This window comes from Procambarus clarkii, chromosome 42, assembly GCF_040958095.1.
Source record: "Procambarus clarkii isolate CNS0578487 chromosome 42, FALCON_Pclarkii_2.0, whole genome shotgun sequence".
NCBI classification, from domain to species: Eukaryota; Metazoa; Arthropoda; class Malacostraca; order Decapoda; family Cambaridae; genus Procambarus; species Procambarus clarkii.
In genome coordinates, this window is record NC_091191.1 from 32,144,047 (window position 1) to 32,161,088 (window position 17,042).

At 45.7% G+C, this 17,042-nt stretch overlaps 1 protein-coding gene across 1 annotated transcript; it reads left to right on the top strand.

Annotated features, from left to right (window-relative positions):
• The first annotated feature begins 521 nt into the window (after positions 1-521).
• Positions 522-3,593, top strand: LOC138373515 (prophage side tail fiber protein homolog StfR-like). Its single transcript, XM_069339727.1, has 6 exons — positions 522-722; positions 1,221-1,478; positions 1,893-2,102; positions 2,187-2,402; positions 3,174-3,320; positions 3,426-3,593. The coding sequence occupies exons 1-6, from the start codon at positions 522-524 to the stop codon at positions 3,591-3,593; spliced, it is 1,200 nt and encodes a 399-aa protein (XP_069195828.1).
• Positions 3,594-17,042: the final 13,449 nt, after the last annotated feature.

The window sequence follows — 17,042 nt, forward strand, 5'->3', positions numbered from 1 at the left end:
GAATAAGCCGGAAAGATTTAGGTTTTATGGTAAGAGTAACACAATTACCAGCCAGGGCAGCGGCTGCCTCTGAGGGACCTGGAACGCCCCCCACTCGGCCGATAATGTACAGCGGTAGTGGCACCATTAGCGAGAGATCCCGGGAGCAACACGAGGCTCCCAACGGCAGCACCAGCGGCCATGGCAATAAACTCCCGATAGTTTAATCGACAGTTGTGAACGCTTTCACTGCTAATATCAGCATTGAAGACAGCAACAGCTTTATCGGGGAAAATATCCAACCGGAACATGTTTCAAAAGTAGCGCCATCAAGCGTATGCTGACGACTACCGATATCAAAGACATCTGCGAGTGAACGAGTGAATGAATATCCTGACACGCAGAAGAAAGGTCAATAGTTGTATAAATGAAAGCAGGAAGGTGAAGGCCGCCAGTAATAACATCAGAAACAGCATCACTGTGAACCATGAGTCGATGGCGTCAGCTTAACTGCTGCAGGTCGCGCTGGGCCCACGACGGACATGCAGGTGTCGGCAGAGGCCAAGCAGTCGTCGGTGGTGGCCAAGCAGGCGTCGGTGGCGGCCAAGCAGGCGTCGGTGGCGGCCAAGCAGGCGTTGGTAGTGGCCAAACAGGCGTCGGTGGTGACCAAGCAGGCCGCGGTGATGGCCAAGCAGGCGTCGGTGGCGGCCAAGCAGGCGTCGGTGGCGGCCAAGCAGGCGTCGGTGGCGGCCAAGCAGGCGTCGGTGGAGGCCAAGCAGGCGTCGGTGGTGGCCAAGCAGGCGTCGGTAGTGGCCAAGCAGGCGTCGGTGGTGGCCAAGCAGGCGTCGGTAGTGGCCAAGCAGGCGTCGGTGGCGGCAAAGCAGGCGTCGGTGGTGGCCAAGCAGGCGTCGGTGGCGGCCAAGCAGGCGTCGGTGGTGGCCAAGCAGGCGTCGGTGGTGGCCAAGCAGGCGTCGGTGGTGGCCAAGCAGGCGTCGGTGGTGGCCAAGCAGGCGTCGGTGGTGGCCAAGCAGGCGTCGGTGGTGGCCAAGCAGGCGTCGGTAGTGGCCAAGCAGGCGTCGGTGGAGGCCAAGCAGGCGTTGGTGGCGACCAAACAGGCGTCGGTGGTGGCCAAGCAGGCGTCGGTGGTGGCCAAGCAGGCGTCGGTGGTGGCCAAGCAGGCCGCGGTGGTGGCCAAGCAGGCGTCGGAGGGGGCTAAGCAGGCGTCGGTGGCGGCCAAGCAGGCGTCGGTGGTGGCCAAGCAGGCGTCGGTGGTGGCCAAAAAGGCGTTGGTAGTGGCCAAGCAGGTGTCGGTGGCGGCCAAGCAGGCGTCGGTGGTGGCCAAGCAGGCGTCGGTGGTGGCCATGCGGGCGTCGGTGGCGGCCAAGCAGGCGTCGGTGATGGCCAAGCAGGCGTCGGTGATGGCCAATCAGTCGTCGGTGGCGGCCAAGCAGGCGTCGGTGGCGGCCAAGCAGGCGTTGGTGGCGGCCAAGCAGGCGTCGGTGGCGGCCAAGCAGGCGTCGGTGGTGGCCAAGCAGGCGTCGGCAGCGGCTAAGCAGGCGTCGGTGGCGGCCAAGCTGGCGTCGGTGGCGGCCAAGCTGGCGTCGGTGGTGGCCAAGCAGGCGTCGGTGGTGGCCAAGCAGGCGTCGGTGGCGGCCAAGCAGGCGTCGGTGGTGGCCAAGCAGGCGTCAGTGGTGGCCAAGCAGGTGTGAGTGGTGGCCAAGCAGGCCGCGGTGGTGGCCAAGCAGGCGTCGGCGGCGGCTAAGCAGGCGTCGGTGGCGGCCAAGCTGGCGTCGGTAGTGGCCAAGCAGGCGTCGGTAGTGGCCAAGCAGGCGTCGGTGGTGGCCAAGCAGGTGTGTGTGGTGGCCAAGCAGGCGTCGGTGGTGGCCAAGCAGGCGTCGGTGGCGGCCAAGCAGGCGTCGGTGGCGGCCAAGCAGTCGTCGGTGGCGGCCAAGCAGGCGTCGGTGGCGGCCAAGCTGGCGTCGGTAGTGGCCAAGCTGGCGTCGGTAGTGGCCAAGCTGGCGTCGGTAGTGGCCAAGCAGGTGTCGGTGGCGGCCAAGCTGGCGTCGGTGGTGGCCAAGCAGGCGTCGGTGATGGCCAAGCAGGCGTCGGTGGTGGCCAAGCAGGCGACGGTGGTGGCCAAGCAGGCGTTGGTAGTGGCCAAGCAGGCGTCGGTGGCGGCCAAGCTGGCGTCGGTGGTGGCCAAGCAGGCGTCGGTGGTGGCCAAGCAGGCGTCGGAGGTGGCCAAGCAGGCGTCGGTGGCGGCCAAGGTGGCGTCGTTGGTGGCCAAGCAGGCGTCGGTGGTGGCCAAGCAAGCGTCGGTGGTGGCCAAGCAGGCGTCGGTGGTGGTCAAGCTGGCGACGGTGGTGGCCAAGCAGGCGTCGGTGGTGGCCAAGCAGGCGTCGGTGGTGGCCAAGCAGGCGTCGGTGGTGGCCAAGCAAGCGTCGGTGGTGGCCAAGCAGGCGTCGGTGGTGGCCAAGCAGGCGTCGGTGGTGGTCAAGCAGGCGTCGGTGGTGGCCAAGCAGGTCGCGGTAGTGGCCAAGCAGGCGTCGGTGGCGGCCAAGCAGGCGTCGGTGGTGGCCAAGCAGGCGTCGGTGGTGGCCAAGCTGGCGTCGGTGATGGCCAAGCAGGCGTCGGTGGTGGCCAAGCAGGCGTCGGTGGTGGCCAAGCAGGCGTCGGTGATGGCCAAGCAGGCGTCGGTGGTGGCCAAGCAGGCGCCGGTGGTGGCCAAGCAGGCGTCGGTGGTGGCCAAGCAGGCGTCGGTGGTGGCCAAGCAGGCGTCGGTGGTGGCCAAGCAGGCGTCGGTGGTGGCCAAGCAGGCGTCGGTGGTGGCCAAGCAGGCGTCGGTGGCGGCCAAACAAGCGTCGGTGGTGGCCAAGCAGGCGTCGGTTGTGGCCAAGCAGGCGTCGGTAATGGCCAAGCAGGCCGCGGTAGTGGCCAAGCAGGCGTCGGTGGCGGCCAAGCAGGCGTCGGTGGTTTCCAAGCAGGCGTCGGTGGTGGCCAAGCAGGCGTCGGTGGCGGCCAAGCAGGCGTCGGTGGTGGCCAAGCACGTGTGGGTGGTGGCCAAGCAGGCGTCGGTGGAGGCCAAGCAGGCGTCGGTGGAGGCCAAGCAGGCGTCGGTGGTGGCCAAGCAGGTGTGGGTGGTGGCCAAGCAGGCGTCGGTGATGGCCAAGCAGGTGTGAGTGGTTGCCAAGCAGACGTCGGTGATGGCCAAGCAGGCGTCGGTGGTGGCCAAGCAGGCGTCGGTGGTGGCCAAGCAGGTGTGGGTGGTGGCCAAGCAGGCGTCGGTGATGGCCAAGCAGGCGTCGGTGGTGGCCAAGCAGGCGTCGGTGATGGCCAAGCAGGTGTGGGTGGTGGCCAAGCAGGCGTCGGTGGTGGCAAAGCAGGCGTCGGTGGTGGCCAATCAGGCGTCGGTGGTGGCCAAGCAGGCGTCGGTGGTGGCCAAGCAGGCGTCGGTGATGGCCAAGCAGGCGTCGGTGGTGGCCAAGCAGGCGTCGGTGGCGGCCAAGCTGGCGTCGGTGGTTACCAAGCAGGCGTCGGTGGTGGCCAAACAGGCGTCGGTGGTGGCCAAACAGGCGTCGGTGGTGGCCAATCAGGCGTCGGTGGTGGCCAAGTAGGCGTCGGTGATGGCCAAGCAGGCGTCGGTGGTGGCCAATCAGGCGTCGGTGGTGGCCAAGCAGGCGTCGGTGGTGGCCAAGCAGGCGTCGGTAGTGGCCAAGCAGGCGTCGGTGGTGGCCAAGCAGGCGTCGGTGGCGGCCAAGCAGGCGTCGGTGGCGGCCAAGCAGGCGTCGGTGGTGGCCAAGCAGGCGTCGGTGGTGGCCAAGCAGTTGGCAGGAGCGGCGGCATAAGAGGCGGCACAAGAGGCGGCACAAGAGGCGGCACAAGAGGCGGCACAAGAGGCGGCACAAGAGGCGCCACAAGAGGCGGCACAAGAGGCGCCAATAGAGGCGGCACAAGAGGCGGCACAAGAGGCGGCACAAGAGGCGGCACAAGAGGCGCCACAAGAGGCGGCACAAGAGGCGCCACAAGAGGCGCCACAAGAGGCGGCACAAGAGGCGGCACAAGAGGCGGCACAAGAGGCGGCACAAGAGGCGGCACAAGAGTCGGCACAAGAGGCGCCACAAGAGGCGGCACAAGAGGCGCCCACAAGAGGCGGCACAAGAGGCGGTACAAGAGGCGGTACAAGAGGCGGCACAAGAGGTGGCACAAGAGGCGCCACAAGAGGCGCCACAAGAGGCGCCACAAGAGGCGGCACAAGAGACGGCACAGGAGGCGGCACAAGAGGCGGCACAAGGGGCGGCACAAGTGGCGGCACAAGAGGCGCCACAAGAGGCGGTACAAGAGGCGGCACAAGAGGCGGCACAAGAGGCGGTACAAGAGGCGGCACAAGAGGCGGCACAAGAGGCGCCACAAGAGGCGCCACAAGAGGCGCCACAAGAGGCGCCACAAGAGACGGCACAAGAGGCGCCCACAAGAGGCGGTACAAGAGGCGGCACAAGAGGCGGCACAAGAGGCGGCACAAGAGGCGCCACAAGATGCGGCACAAGAGACGGCACAAGAGGCGCCACAAGATGCGGCACAAGAGACGGCACAAGAGGCGCCCACAAGATGCGGCACAAGAGACGGCACAAGAGGCGCCCACAAGAGGCGGCACAAGAGGCGGTACAAGAGGCGCCCACAAGTTTAGCATATAGGTGTGAAGGTATTACAGCACCTGACTGGTCAACTATGTATGACGTCACCAGACAACCAATGCTACCTTTGGCGTCCTACTGGCATGTGTATTTGATGTTAGACTAACCATCCCCACCTAACCTAATCAGAGGTTTAAGAACATACATTTTAGTCATCCGCAACTGTAATCATTATTCAGTTATAAGTTCAAAACTCAAATAGACACCCAAATGTCGTACTGCAATTTATGAAGAATTGTATGTTTTACCACACAGTAGGTAAGTTATCGTCAAAAGCTACCTCAGGTATAGGGATAAGGTATTGATGGTCATTAGCATATAGGTGTGAAGGTATTACAGCACCTGACTGGTCAACTATGTATGACGTCACCAGACAACCAATGCTACCTTTGGCGTCCTACTAGCATGTGTATTTGATGTTAGACTAACCATCCCCACCTAACCTAATCAGAGGTTTAAGAACATACATTTTAGTCATCCGCAACTGTAATCATTATTCAGTTATAAGTTCAAAACTCAAATAGACACCCAAATGTCGTCCTGCAATTTATGAAGAATTGTATGTTTTACCGCAGAGTAGGTAAGTTATCCTAATATCCATCCTCATCTGGGGCTGGAAAATAAAATTTTCATACATTATTTATTCGTAGAAAAAACATAGTTTGCATTCTAGTGATATGACAAAATATGCATTTTAAGTTAGAAAGAGCAATAAACCAGATGCTGATTGCAACAATCGCCCAAGTGTAGCTGCTGCTGCTTCATTGCAGGGGGAGAGCATACATATATAAGGTATTGCTGGCCATTAGCACATAGGTGTCAAGGTATCACAGCACCTGACTGATCAACTATGTATGACGTCACCAGATGACCAATGCGGTCTTTAGCGTTCTACTGGCATGTGTATTTATTGTTATTATTCAAAAATGACTAGACTATCCATCCCCACCTAACCTAATCAGAGGTTTAAGAATAAACATTTTAGTCATCCACAACTGTAATCATTATTCAGTGATATGTTCAAAAGTATAACAGAAGCCCAAATGTCGTACTGCAATTTAAGCAGAATCGTACATCTGGCAGCATAGCAGGTGAGCTGAACATAAGAATAAAGGTAACTGCAGAGATCCTATTGGCCCATACGAGGCAGCTCCTATATATTTCCACCCAATCTCATTCATGTCCACCCTATGCTTAAAACAACCAAGGGATCCCACTTAAAGTATTAGTTTACAATAATAGTTTTAATAAATAGCTCTTATTCTAGTTTTATACACAACAGCAATTATGAAACCCTATAGCTAGATATTCTACTATAATCCACAAGTAGTTACCACACATCTGGCAGTACAGCGGATTAGTGGCTGTTTTCATAGGCTAGTCAACTGTCCTCTCATCCATCAAATAGATATCCAAATGTCGACCCCAATTCATCCATCTAGCAACTGAGCTGGATGCTAGCCACTATATTCATAGGCTAAACATTTCTACACCTCAAAAAATCCTAGTCTTGCTACGCAAATCAGGTAACTTGTTTCTAAACCAACAGTCGCAAGTACAAGCATACATACCTACTCATACTCCAAACCTATACACTCATAGAGAATAGCCTAGTTTTTTGCCACCATTTCCCCGTTAATCAGATGCAATTTATGCCATGCACACAGAAAATACAGCATCTACACACCAAATATACCATTTATGCACGAAATATATTATTTACACTCAAAATATGCCATCACACCAAAATATGTTATTTATAGACAAAAATATAACATTTACATGCAAAAATATGTTAGTTGGACATGAAAATGTAGCATTTACACAATATTGCATGGACACTCTGCGTATGACATTTACACAATATTGCATGGACACTCAGAGTATGACATTTACACAAAGTACGGTATTTTGCACAAATATATCAAAATGCTTATGCATTTAGACAATCAAAAATGCGCTTTCACTAAAATTACACAATTTCACAAACATAATTTCACAAAATACCCACACATTGTCTCATAAACCAAAATACACATACACCATGAAGATCTATTTTATCAGATTACAGAGCTTACACAAAATACACAATTTTCACACACAAATACAGTTGCACCAGTTCCACTTCAACAAATTAAAAACACAACTTGCATAAATGCACTATTATCACAAAAATTATTGTAAAACATGGACAATTATTACACAGTTTGTGTAATTATTTTACATCTTTGCACAATTAATACAAGAAAACTTGCTATATAATTACTCAACTTGCACAATGACAATCAATACACAAAGGTATAAATAAACAATTCGTCCATATGCAATTACACAACATGCGCAATTAATACACAACTTATACAAATATTACACATCTTTCATAATTATTACACAACTTGCACAAATGCATATCTAGCACAAATACGTACAAAACATAACTACCCCAAATATGAAATACACAACTAGCATAAATACACGATTTACACAAATACAATTGCGACATTTACACAACTTGCTCAAAAATATAATCAATACACAACTTACCAAAATATGAACAATACATAACTAGCACATATTCATTAAATACACAACTAAGCAATTTCCGCAAATACACATACAAAACATATACAATTAATACATACAACTTGCACAAAACAATACACAATTTATAGAAATATAATCAATACATAATGGCAAATAATCATACAACTTATGCAAAATACATAATCTGCACAATTAATACACAAGTATATTAATTGTGCTATATATGTACAAACACAACCAACTAGGTCAAACAATACACAATTTGCATGATATTTTTCTGGGTATATCTAGGACATTAATTATAATATGCTGAGTTTAACCAACTCCCCAAAAGTCAGAATTTCACATATAAAAATGGTGCATATGACTTCCGATGAGCTCAATATATAACACATTCTTTTTCCATTAAGATATCAACATTATTAGTGCTAAACTATTCATCTAACATATGTCCACTGTTTTTATGTCTTATTAATACCTTCCTTGTTACATCCTCTCCAATCAGACCACCATATTTATGTATTTATTCAAACCATCTAACAGACTTATTTGTTCTAGCCTTAGTTATGTTAGGGCAGGTGGGGTTAGGTGAAGTCAGTATTTTCTATGATAATGTTAGACAAATTTGCTATATCTTATCAAAATGCATCTTGCTAAAACTTAAATTCATCTAAATCTATCAAAAATATACTTATACTACGCAAATTTGACTAAATTCAACCTAGCTAAACTAACAAAATATGAGCATCCCATATCCTCACATACAAGCCTATGTCGCCTCTGTCCATACATTATATGAGTCTGCCATATAGCTCCAACCCCAAATAGGAAAATTTACACTATTTCATAAACATGCTAGTTCATTACCCCCTAAGATATTATATATGTCCTTCCCTACACGACCTCACCTTACCTGACCTAGCATATCCAAACCTGAATTTGGTTGAAGTTGGCGAAATTTATGCTATGCCACCTAAATATGACCTAATTTAAGGCAATTTCCACCAAATATACCCAAATGTTGTGTATCATAGCATCACCAAAGCCCATTTTTACCTACATTTTCTCCTATTCCATCCTACCCTACGCAACCGTACCTAACCTATCCTACCATATCCAAACCTAGATTTGGTTAAAGTCTGCGAAATTTAAGCTATCCCACCTAAATTCGATCTAATTTAAGGCAATTCCCACCAAATATCCCCAAATGTTGTGTATCACAGCACTGCCAAAGCCCATTTTTACCTACATTTTCTCCTATTCCATCCTACCCTACGCAACCTTACCTAACCTATCCTAGTATATCCAAACCTAGATTTCGTTAAAGTCGGCGAAATTTAAGCTATCCCATATAAATTCGACCTAATTTAAGGCAATTCCCACCAATTATCCCCCAAATGTTGTGTATCACAGCACTGCCTAAGCTCATTTTTACCTACATTTTCTCCTATTCCATCCTACCCTACGCAACCTTACCTAACCTATCCTAGCATATCCAAACCTAGATTTGGTTAAAGTCGGAGAAATTTAAGTTATCCCATATAAATTTGACCTAATTTAAGACAATTTCCACCAAATATACCCAAAAATGTTTTTGGAACATAGCACGGCCAAAGCTCATTTTAGCTGAGTTTTCACCTATTCCAACCTGTCCTAGACAACCCTACCCAGCCTCTCCTGGCATATCCAAAGTCAGATTTGCTTATAGTTAGCAAAATTTATGCCTTTCCCACCTAAATTTAACCTAATTTAAGCCAATTTCCACCGAATATACCCAAATGTTTTGTATCTTAGCATAGCCAAAGTTCATTTCGCCCAAGTTTTCACCTATTCCATATTACCTTACACAGCCTTACCTAACATGACCTAGCATATCCCAAGCTAGATTTGATTAGAGTTCGTGAAATTTATGCTTACTCACCTAAATTCAGCCTAATTTAAGACAATTTCTACCCAATATACCCAAAATGTTTTGTTACATAACTCAGCCAAAGACCATTTTAGCCGAGTTTTCACATATTCCAACCTACCCTACATAGCCTTACCTATCCCTGACCTAGCAGATTTGATTAAAGTTGGGGAAATTTAAGCTATCGCCATCAAATTGGAGACAATTTCCACCAAATATGCCTAAATGTTGTGTATCATAGCACAGCCAAAACCCATTTTACCCACATTTTCACCCATTCCATCTAAACCTGGACCTAGCCTCTGATACTACATATACTCAGAGAAGTGATGTTTTTTGGATATGAACCTAAATGCCTGTGCCTAACCTGCAAGAGTCTTCGAGCTTTGTTGAATATTTCTTCGAAAACTGAAGTTTTGGATATGAACCTATCCGCACTGTGCCTAACCTGCTAGGATCTTTGTTGAACATTGTAACCATATTCATAGAAAAGTGATGTTTTGGATATGGACCTAACAGCCCCTCTCCTTTAAAACTTGGAACTGTGTTCAATATTGTAGATATAGTGTTGGGTATGTGTTTTGTTTTTACACATTAACCCAACCGTCCTGGACCTAACCTCCCTTCATCTAACTTCAAATTTATCGTAAATATGGAAGGACGTGTTGTTTGTGCATCAACCCAACCGTCCTGGACCTAACCTCCCTTCATCTAACTTCAAATTTATCGTAAATATGGAAGGACGTGTTGTTTGTACATCAACCCAATTGTCCTTGACCTAACCTCCATTTATCAAACTTCAAATTTATCATAAATATGGGAGGACCGTGTTATTTGTGCATCAACCCACCCATCCTGGGCCTAACCTCCCTTTATCTAACTACAAATTTATTGTATTTATGGGAAGAAGGTGTTGTTTATGCATCAACCCAACCGCCCTGGACCTAACCTCTGATACACGAATCTTGGTTCAACATTGCATCATACTCGTAGCATTTTTTTTTCACATAATTCAACCATCCTCAACCTAACCTCTATTACCTGGGGGAGGGAGGTTAATGGAAAATATGATAATAATGGGAATTTTCTCTACATCAGTTCAACTTAACCATCCTTAACCTAACCTTAGATAGAAAGGGATATAACTCACCAAAACTATTTAATTACCATTTACCTTATTTTCCTTATCCTAACCCATAACCAGAGGGTTTAGACCCCCCTTTACCTCGAAATTAGAGTACAGGGTTAAATTAGGGAATGTTAGGTTTATGTGTGAAAATATATTCCTACCTTAAATATATAGTATAATTTCGAGGTAAAGGGGGGTCTAAACCCTCTGGTTATGGGTTAGCATAAGGAAAAGAAGGTAAATGGTAATTAAATAGTTTTGGTGAGTTATATCCCTTTCTAACTAAGGTTAGGTTAAGGATGGTTAAGTTGAACTGATGTAGAGAAAATTCCCATTATTATCATATTTTCCATTAACCTCCCTCCCCCAGGTAATAGAGGTTAGGTTGAGGATGGTTGAATTATGTGAAAAAAAAATATGCTACGAGTATGATGCAATGTTGAACCAAGATTCGTGCATCAGATGTTAGGTCCAGGGCGGTTGGGTTGATGCATAAACAACACCTTCTTCCCATAAATACAATAAATTTGAAGTTAGATAAAGGGAGGTTAGGCCCAGGATGGGTGGGTTGATGCACAAATAACACGGTCCTCCCATATTTATGATAAATTTGAAGTTTGATAAATGGAGGTTAGGTCAAGGACAATTGGGTTGATGTACAAACAACACGTCCTTCCATATTTACGATAAATTTGAAGTTAGATGAAGGGAGGTTAGGTCCAGGACGGTTGGGTTAATGTGTAAAAACAAAACACATACCCAACACTATATCTACAATATTGAACACAGTTCCAAGTTTTAAAGGAGAGGGGCTGTTAGGTCCATATCCAAAACATCACTTTTCTATGAATATGGTTACAATGTTCAACAAAGATCCTAGCAGGTTAGGCACAGTGCGGATAGGTTCATATCCAAAACTTCAGTTTTCGAAGAAATATTCAACAAAGCTCGAAGACTCTTGCAGGTTAGGCACAGGCATTTAGGTTCATATCCAAAAAACATCACTTCTCTGAGTATATGTAGTATCAGAGGCTAGGTCCAGGTTTAGATGGAATGGGTGAAAATGTGGGTAAAATGGGTTTTGGCTGTGCTATGATACACAACATTTAGGCATATTTGGTGGAAATTGTCTCCAATTTGATGGCGATAGCTTAAATTTCCCCAACTTTAATCAAATCTGCTAGATCAGGGATAGGTAAGGCTATGTAGGGTAGGTTGGAATATGTGAAAACTCAGCTAAAATGGTCTTTGGCTGAGTTATGTAACAAAACATTTTGGGTATATTGGGTAGAAATTGTCTTAAATTAGGCTGAATTTAGGTGAGTAAGCATAAATTTCACGAACTCTAATCAAATCTAGCTTGGGATATGCTAGGTCAGGTTAGGTAAGGCTGTGTAAGGTAAGATGGAATAGGTGAAAACTTGGGTGAAATGAACTTTGGCTATGCTAAGATACAAAACATTTGGGTATATTCGGTGGAAATTGGCTTAAATTAGGTTAAATTTAGGTGGGAAAGGCATAAATTTTGCTAACTATAAGCAAATCTGACTTTGGATATGCCAGGAGAGGCTGGGTAGGGTTGTCTAGGGCAGGTTGGAATAGGTGAAAACTCAGCTAAAATGAGCTTTGGCCGTGCTATGTTCCAAAAACATTTTTGGGTATATTTGGTGGAAATTGCCTTAAATTAGGTCGAATTTATATGGGATAGCTTAAATTTCGCCGACTTTAACCAAATCTAGGTTTGGATATACTAGGATAGGTTAGGTAAGGTTGCGTAGGGTAGGATGGAATAGGAGAAAATGTAGGTAAAAATGGGCTTTGGCAGTGCTGTGATACACAACATTTGGGGATATTTGGTGGGAATTGCCTTAAAATAGATCGAATTTAGGTGGGATAGCTTAAATTTCGCAGACTTTAACCAAATCTAGGTTTGGATATGGTAGGATAGGTTAGGTCCGGTTGCGTAGGGTAGGATGGAATAGGAGAAAATGTAGGTAAAAATGGGCTTTGGTGATGCTATGATACACAACATTTGGGTATATTTGGTGGAAATTGCCTTAAATTAGGTCATATTTAGGTGGCATAGCATAAATTTCGCCAACTTCAACCAAATCCAGGTTTGGATATGCTAGGTCAGGTTAGATGAGGTCGTGTAGGGAAGGACATATATAATATCTTAGGGTAATGAACTAGCATGTTTATGAAATAGTGTAAATTTTCCTATTTGGGGTTGGAGCTATATGGCAGACTCATATAATGTATGGACAGAGGCGACATAGGCTTGTATGTGAGGATATGGGATGCTCATATTTTGTTAGTTTAGCTAGGTTGAATTTAGTCAAATTTGCGTAGTATAAGTATATTTTTGATAGATTTAGATGAATTTAAGTTTTAACAAGATGCATTTTGATAAGATATAGCAAATTTGTCTAAAATTATCATAGAAAATACTGACTTCACCTAACCCCACCTGCCCTAACATAACTAAGGCTAGAACAAATAAGTCTGTTAGATGGTTTGAATAAATACATAAATATGGTGGTCTGATTGGAGAGGATGTAACAAGGAAGGTATTAATAAGACATAAAAACAGAGGACATATGTTAGATGAATAGTTTAGCACTAATAATGTTGATATCTTAATGGAAAAAGAATGTGTTATATATTGAGCTCATCGGAAGTCATATGCACCATTTTTATATGTGAAATTCTGACTTTTGGGGAGTTGGTTAAACTCAGCATATTATAATTAATGTCCTAAATATACCCAGAAAAATATCATGCAAATTGTGTATTGTTTGACCTAGTTGGTTGTGTTTGTACATATATAGCACAATTAATATACTTGTGTATTAATTGTGCAGATTATGTATTTTGCATAAGTTGTATGATTATTTGCAATTATGTATTGATTATATTTCTATAAATTGTGTATTGTTTTGTGCAAGTTGTATGTATTAATTGTATATGTTTTGTAAGTGTATTTGCGGAAATTGCTTAGTTGTGTATTTAATGAATATGTGCTAGTTATGTATTGTTCATATTTTGGTAAGTTGTGTATTGATTATATTTTTGAGCAAGTTGTGTAAATGTCACAATTGTATTTGTGTAAATCGTGTATTTATGCTAGTTGTGTATTTCATATTTGGGGTAGTTATGTTTTGTACGTATTTGTGCTAGATATGCATTTGTGCAAGTTGTGTAATAATTATGAAAGATGTGTAATATTTGTATAAGTTGTGTATTAATTGCGCATGTTGTGTAATTGCATATGGACGAATTGTTTATTTATACCTTTGTGTATTGATTGTCATTGTGCAAGTTGAGTAGCAAGTTTTCTTGTATTAATTGTGCAAAGATGTAAAATAATTACACAAACTGTGTAATAATTGTCCATGTTTTATAATAATTTTTGTGATAATAGTGCATTTATGCAAGTTGTGTTTTTAATTTGTTGAAGTGGAACTGGTGCAACTGTATTTGTGTGTGAAAATTGTGTATTTTGTGTAAGCTCTGTAATCTGATAAAATAGATCTTCATGGTGTATGTGTATTTTGGTTTATGAGACAATGTGTGGGTATTTTGTGAAATTATGTTTGTGAAATTGTGTAATTTTAGTGAAAGCGCATTTTTGATTGTCTAAATGCATAAGCATTTTGATATATTTGTGCAAAATACCGTACTTTGTGTAAATGTCATACTCTGAGTGTCCATGCAATATTGTGTAAATGTCATACGCAGAGTGTCCATGCAATATTGTGTAAATGCTACATTTTCATGTCCAACTAACATATTTTTGCATGTAAATGTTATATTTTTGTCTATAAATGACATATTTTGGTGTGATGGCATATTTTGAGTGTAAATAATATATTTCGTGCATAAATGGTATATTTGGTGTGTAGATGCTGTATTTTCTGTGTGCATGGCATAAATTGCATCTGATTAATGGGGAAATGGTGGCAAAAAACTAGGCTATTCTCTATGAGTGTATAGGTTTGGAGTATGAGTAGGTATGTATGCTTGTACTTGCGACTGTTGGTTTAGAAACAAGTTACCTGATTTGCGTAGCAAGACTAGGATTTTTTGAGGTGTAGAAATGTTTAGCCTATGAATATAGTGGCTAGCATCCAGCTCAGTTGCTAGATGGATGAATTGGGGTCGACATTTGGATATCTATTTGATGGATGTGAGGACAGTTGACTAGCCTATGAAAACAGCCACTAATCCGCTGTACTGCCAGATGTGTGGTAACTACTTGTGGATTATAGTAGAATATCTAGCTATAGGGTTTCATAATTGCTGTTGTGTATAAAACTAGAATAAGAGCTATTTATTAAAACTATTATTGTAAACTAATACTTTAAGTGGGATCCCTTGGTTGTTTTAAGCATAGGGTGGACATGAATGAGATTGGGTGGAAATATATAGGAGCTGCCTCGTATGGGCCAATAGGACCTCTGCAGTTACCTTTATTCTTATGTTCAGCTCACCTGCTATGCTGCCAGATGTACGATTCTGCTTAAATTGCAGTACGACATTTGGGCTTCTGTTATACTTTTGAACATATCACTGAATAATGATTACAGTTGTGGATGACTAAAATGTTTATTCTTAAACCTCTGATTAGGTTAGGTGGGGATGGATAGTCTAGTCATTTTTGAATAATAACAATAAATACACATGCCAGTAGAACGCTAAAGACCGCATTGGTCATCTGGTGACGTCATACATAGTTGATCAGTCAGGTGCTGTGATACCTTGACACCTATGTGCTAATGGCCAGCAATACCTTATATATGTATGCTCTCCCCCTGCAATGAAGCAGCAGCAGCTACACTTGGGCGATTGTTGCAATCAGCATCTGGTTTATTGCTCTTTCTAACTTAAAATGCATATTTTGTCATATCACTAGAATGCAAACTATGTTTTTTCTACGAATAAATAATGTATGAAAATTTTATTTTCCAGCCCCAGATGAGGATGGATATTAGGATAACTTACCTACTCTGCGGTAAAACATACAATTCTTCATAAATTGCAGGACGACATTTGGGTGTCTATTTGAGTTTTGAACTTATAACTGAATAATGATTACAGTTGCGGATGACTAAAATGTATGTTCTTAAACCTCTGATTAGGTTAGGTGGGGACGGTTAGTCTAACATCAAATACACATGCTAGTAGGACGCCAAAGGTAGCATTGGTTGTCTGGTGACGTCATACATAGTTGACCAGTCAGGTGCTGTAATACCTTCACACCTATATGCTAATGACCATCAATACCTTATCCCTATACCTGAGGTAGCTTTTGACGATAACTTACCTACTGTGTGGTAAAACATACAATTCTTCATAAATTGCAGTACAACATTTGGATCAACATGAAACAGAATAGGAATGAATTGGATAAGTTTTATATTTAGGAAAAAGACCTGGGTAAATACAGGCAGCAGGGGACGAACTTGAAAATACATACATAACTTCTTGTAGTGCTGATGTTATGTTCTTCCCTCACATACATGATCCTCTTTGATAAATGTAATGGGCGATGGTTGGAAGTAAATATGAAATTAAAAATAGACTAGGGATGATGGTATTTTATATTAGGTTTCAAGGTCACTGTTGTATCGCAAAACACACGACTCATAGACCGGCTTTTTAATCCCCTTGAACATGCCGGTGCAGGAACACTGAGCGGCTAGCTGGTGACGTCATTGACCATTAGCAATGTCTGTGTAGGGTCACTGAGCCAACGAAATTTGGGGATGACTGGAGGCGGCCGTTTAATCCCCTTGAGCGTAAATGGCAGGGGCCATAGAGCGACTTGTAGAAAACCCAGGGTGCGTAGACTGGCTCCTGAAAAACAAAAAACGCACGGTCTATGTCGTACTTCAAGTTCTTGAAACTAGGGGTGCGTAGACAGACCCCGGAAAAAAAAAAAACGGCCGGTCTAAAAGTTGAAAAAAACCCTGCGACGTAGAGCGGCAGTCGAAAAAAACATAATTGCCGCTCTATGGAGTCATTTCCACTACTGAGGCGCCCACAAGAGGCGCCACAAGAGACGGCACAAGAGGCGGCACAAGAGGCGCCCACAAGAGGCGGCACAAGAGGCGCCACAAGAGGCGGCACAAGAGGCGCCACAAGAGGCGGCACAAGAGGCGCCACAAGAGGCGGCACAAGAGGCGGCACAAGAGGCGCCACAAGAGGCGCCACAAGAGGCGGCACAAGAGGCGCCACAAGAGGTGCCACAAGAGGCGGCACAAGAGGCGCCACAAGAGGCGCCACAAGAGGCGGCACAAGAGGCGCCACAAGAGGCGCCACAAGAGGCGGCACAAGAGGCGGCACAAGAGGCGGCACAAGAGGCGCCACAAGAGGCGGCCACAAGAGGCGGCCACAAGAGGCGGCACAAGAGGCGCCACAAGAGGCGGTACAAGAGGCGCCACAAGAGGCGGCACAAGAGACGGCACAAGAGGCGCCACAAGAGGCGCCACAAGAGGCGCCACAAGAGGCGCCACAAGATGCGGCACAAGAGGCACCACAAGAGGCGCCACAAGAGGCGGCACAAGAGGCGCCACAAGAGGCGCCACAAGAGGCGCCACAAGAGGCGCCACAAGAGGCGCCCACAAGAGGCGGCACAAGAGGCGGTACAAGTGGTGCCCACAAGAGGCGGCACAAGAGGCGGTACAAGTGGCGCCCACAAGAGGCGGCACAAGAGGCGGTACAAGTGGCGCCCACAAGAGGCGGCACAAGAGGCGCCCACAAGTGGCGGCACAAGAGGCGCCACAGG